Here is a 5000-nt window from a genome sequence, read left to right on the forward strand (position 1 = left end):
AGCAAAAGTTCCCATAAAAATAAAAAATAAAATCGAAAAATTGCAAAAGATTCGGGTCTAACTTATTTAATTGAAAACTTTCACTATATTTAATAAATTAGCCATGGCTTATAAAATAATAACAATAATAATAATAATAAGACTGAATGAAATGAGAAAATATATTGTTTGTTAAATTTAGAAACACAATTATTAAAGAAAACAAAACTGGGGTATAAATGACAATAAATAAATATGTAAAATGTAATAGTTGAAACATGATTTCCTTTATAAAGTTAAAATTACAAAATAAAAAATTATACTATACTATTATACTATTATTATTATTATTATAATAACTGACCAACAGGCCTTAACGCAGATGATTTATACATGTTCATATGATATATTTGTATTAAATACATCTCCAGTATGACTGAGTAAGTAGGTTATAAGAAGTAAACAACTGATAAACTTTAAGCAGAACAAAATAAAAAAAAATGCATTTAATAACTTCCATCTCTTTCAATGAAGTTTTACGCAGCGCTCGTGCACAAAGCCAGATTCCTGTTTAGGCGAACACATTTAAGCTTACATTTGCACTTTCCATCCTGATTTAGTAAATAAACACATAAGTTGTACAGTGCATAACATGAGGCTGTTTCTGGCGCGGGAGAGTTAAAGGCTCGTGCACATCCATCACGCGCGGGTCAGGAGCCGATACTGGAGCTCAGGAGCCAGCGCTCCTACAGTAACCGATTCACTGGCTCCACAACACTCATTTATTTCCGATAGAAGCGCTCGTCAATACAGGGACATTAAAGCGAGAAGACACAGAGCTCATTTGTGTAAGGTTGAGTAAGACAGCTCTAAAGTGAGGCCATTACTTCTGCAGGCCTGGCTCTGATCTGAGCCCTGGAGGAGGAGAACAACACATGCACAGCAATCATGCTATATTCATAACTATAATACTTGCAGGTAAGATACAAATATGCTTCATTCGGCTATATAAATCAACCAGCCAAAAATATAAATCAATACTTTAATTTAATAGGAATCAAATGATGTTACACAAGTGAAAAAAGTCAGATCAGGCAGAAATAATTTTTACAACATGCTAGATTAGTTTAGAGAATTATAGATTAGCAGCTTTACCACATAAAATAATACAACTAATATATAGAGTAATGCAACCAAATGAAATAAATAAAAAACGCTAACACTTTATGTTACAGTGTCGTTGTTACACGTTACATGTGTAATAACTATAATTTATGCATAATTACACGCAATAAACCCTAATCCTAATATTAACCCTATAGTGAGCACTGTAGTAACTTAATATTACTCAGAACTTACATGTATAATTACAGTGTAACAAAGACATTTTAAAATAAAGTGTAACCAAACAACGAATAAATATACGCCTATTAATATTCATTTATAATATAAATATTAATGGTTTTGTGATCAGAGAGAAACTGGATTTCTGTCTGTAAGATCTAGCAAACGAGTTTAGGTTAAAAAATATGGTAACACTTTTTTTTTTATTACAATATCATTGTTACATAGCTATAAAATATGCATAACTATGCAAATAACCCCAAACCAAACCCGAGTGCTAACCCTATAGGCCTACATGTAATATTACTCAGCACTTCAATTTAGGATAACAGTGTAACAAAGACACAATTCAAATAAACACAAATATGATTATATGACTGTTATTTGTATGCTAAATATACCTGTGTTTCCCCCGTGTTCGCCGCTCCTCCTCGCGTCGCGTTCATTCTTCTCTGCAGCAAAACTTTCTGACCTGTGCTCCCCCTCAGCCCGGGTCAAAAAACATAATTAATCAGTGTCAGTCGATATATCGATCAGATTTATCAATGACCACCCGAAAGAAACCACAAGCTTTCCGTGCCAACGCAGGAGAACTGAAGACTGTTCCCGACATCAGCGACACACACGCGCTCTCACACACGCGGAACACGCGCTGGTTTGCGTGGGGAATCATGTCAGACAAGTAGTGCAATGGATATTATATTTATATAAAAAAAAAATATTTGGTCACTAAAGTGGATTTATTCAATGCAATAGGCTACTAATAGAGTATCAAAGCAATTGCACATTTAAAAAAAGAATTATAAAAACTATTTGTGTAAGAAGAGCAGGTTATTCAGGCCTATATGTACAAGTATAAACATGGTTAGCATGCAATATATTTGATGTTGCGTAAATATGATGTTATGAAAAGGGCGATAATCGTTTGTTTGGATATCATGGATATGCATTTTCCGTATTCATTTAAAAAAAAACAACAGCATTCATATTTATAATATATATACAAATATTAATATAAAGGATAGTATATATAGATCTATACTAAAAAAAGGTAACACTTTATTTTATAGTGTCCTTGTTACATATGTTACATGTACTTAATAACAGTAAATAATGCATAATAAATCTCAACCAAATCCTAATCCTACTCTAACCCTATTGTAAGTACATGTTGTTAATTAATATTACTCAGTACTTAAATATATAATTACACTGTAACAATGACACCTTAAAATAAAGTGTAACCCTTTATTTTAAGGTGACACGTTACTACATGCACTTAATATAGTAAAATATGCATATACTTACAAGTAATTAACCCTAAACCTAACCGTAACAAACTACATGTAGTTAATTAATATTGCTCAGTACTTATTTGTGTAACTATACGTCATCTTAAAATAAAGGGTTACACTTTATTTTAAGGTGTCTTTGTTACACTGTAATTATACATTTAAGTGCTGAGTAATATATACATGCACATACTATAGGGTTAGAGTTAGGATTTGGTTTGGTTTAGTTGCATGTAATTTTGAATAATTAATAGTTATTACTATAGTACCTGTAACATATGTAACAATGACACTGTAAAATAAAGTGTTACCAATTAAAGTGTAACCTAAATAAATAATGTGCTATATATTGGTCAGATATGTGTATTAGGAGAGCTTATTTAGCTGAGAAAGGGAACTCATACACACCAGTGATAGTAGAACAGACGAGACTTCAGCACCGAGGCCAGCGCACGTCATCACACACACACACACACACACACACACACACACACACACACACACACACACACACACACACACACACACACACACACACACACACACACACACACACACACACACACAGATGCGCGCTCTCGTTCAAAGACAGACGCGCGTCCCGCCTCTCAGTAGAAGCGCTGTTGCGCAGGGAACGAGCCACACGCGCACGGAACGCTCCGCGATTAAACCCGGACAAAAGCTTCCGCGCACCATGTCGGACTGACTGACTCTTTCTAATCGATGGATTGGTTTTGAAATCGTTGCGGGGGAAAATACGGTATTTTTGTGTGCAGGTCTTCCCTTCCCTTCCCTTTTCAAAGATGGAACTCACGATGGAGAACATTGGAAACATGCACGGCGTTGCATCGCACTCGCAAGCGGGGGATTTGATGAATTCCGCGCACGGAAGACCCTCGTCGGCTTCCCATCGGAACCTGGTGTCCCACGGGCGCTCGGCGATGGTGTCCAGCATGGCGTCGATCCTGGAAGGCGCGGGCGAGTACCGGAGCGACCCCGCGCTCTCCGGACACCTGCACCCGGCCATGACCATGTGCGAGTCCGGCATGAGTTTATCCAACACTTACACCACTCTCACACCTCTTCAACATCTCCCTCCTATATCCACGGTCTCAGAGAAGTTCCATCACGCGCACCCGCACACGCACCCGCATCACCACGCCGCGCACCAGCGCCTCGCCACCGGGAACGTCAGCGGAAGTTTCACGCTCATGCGCGATGATCGCGGCCTCGCTTCAATGGGGAACTTATACGGGCATTATCCTAAAGATATGTCCGGGATGGGTCAACCACTATCCCCGCTTTCCAACGGCCTCGGATCTCTCCACAACTCCCAACAAGCGCTTTCCGCGTACGGGCCGGGCGCGCACCTTCCCAATGATAAGATGCTCTCGCCGGGCGGCTTCGAGACGCACGCGGCGATGCTCTCGCGAAGTGAGGAGCACTTGAGGAGTTTAGGTGGGCATGGGCACGGTATGATCTCGAATCTGAACGGCATGCACCCTCACAGCCACATGCACTCGCAGGGCAACGGATCCATGCTGTCCGACAGAGAGCGGCACGGCGGCGGGGGCGCGCAGAGCGCGGGCGCGGGACAGGTGGAGGAGATCAACACTAAAGAAGTGGCGCAGAGGATCACAGCAGAGCTCAAGAGATACAGCATTCCTCAAGCTATTTTCGCACAGAGGATCTTGTGTCGTTCCCAGGGAACGCTGTCGGATCTCCTGCGTAACCCGAAGCCCTGGAGTAAACTCAAGTCCGGGCGCGAGACTTTCAGAAGGATGTGGAAATGGTTACAGGAGCCCGAGTTTCAGAGGATGTCCGCGTTGAGGCTTGCAGGTAAGACAGCTTTACATCGGCAGGATTTAGGGAATTTACTCTGGAAGATAAAACAACACGATCTCATGAAAGTGCGTATCTATACCACGATCTATTTCTCGTGCCATTTATATGCCAAAAATTATTATTATTATTATTTTGCGTGCATGATACGCACTGTAAACCCCTAGGGGTGAGGAGTGCGTGCGTATTACACGCCATAAAGTGCGTATCATATGCACGCGAAAACTATTTTTAGCCTATAAATGGCACGATAAATAAAACTCGTGGTATACAGACGCACTTTGATGAGGTCGGGCTGGAAGATAATCTAAAGAAGTGAATCAATCAAAACTAACTTTATCTGGACAATAACTTTATTCTAGATCTGCTGTAAAGCCTAAACAATCTCTGTTACTGTAATCTCCTATTATCACTGTAAAGCTGCTCTGAAACAATCTATAAAGCGCTGTATAAATAAAGATGATTTGACTTAAAGAACCCTTTTCCTCTATAAAGAGCCGTAGATGCCGATAAAGAACCTTTATTTTTAAGAGTGTTAGACAC

The 5000-nt window shown here is 39.7% G+C and overlaps 1 protein-coding gene across 1 annotated transcript in view; it reads left to right on the plus strand.

Annotated features, from left to right (window-relative positions):
• Positions 1-3418: 3418 nt before the first annotated feature.
• The window catches only part of onecut3b (one cut homeobox 3b), a gene marked incomplete at both ends in the record, with an annotated part of 32641 nt that continues 31059 nt past the window's right edge, over positions 3419-5000 (plus strand). Inside the window, one exon of the mRNA XM_082173106.1 lies at positions 3419-4454. Within this exon, the coding sequence (XP_082029232.1) occupies positions 3419-4454 (1036 nt within the window). The remainder of the gene's footprint in view (positions 4455-5000) is intronic.

The sequence above is a fragment of the Leuciscus leuciscus genome (assembly GCF_965113295.1).
Source record: "Leuciscus leuciscus genome assembly, chromosome: 6".
Classification (NCBI taxonomy): domain Eukaryota; kingdom Metazoa; phylum Chordata; class Actinopteri; order Cypriniformes; family Leuciscidae; genus Leuciscus; species Leuciscus leuciscus.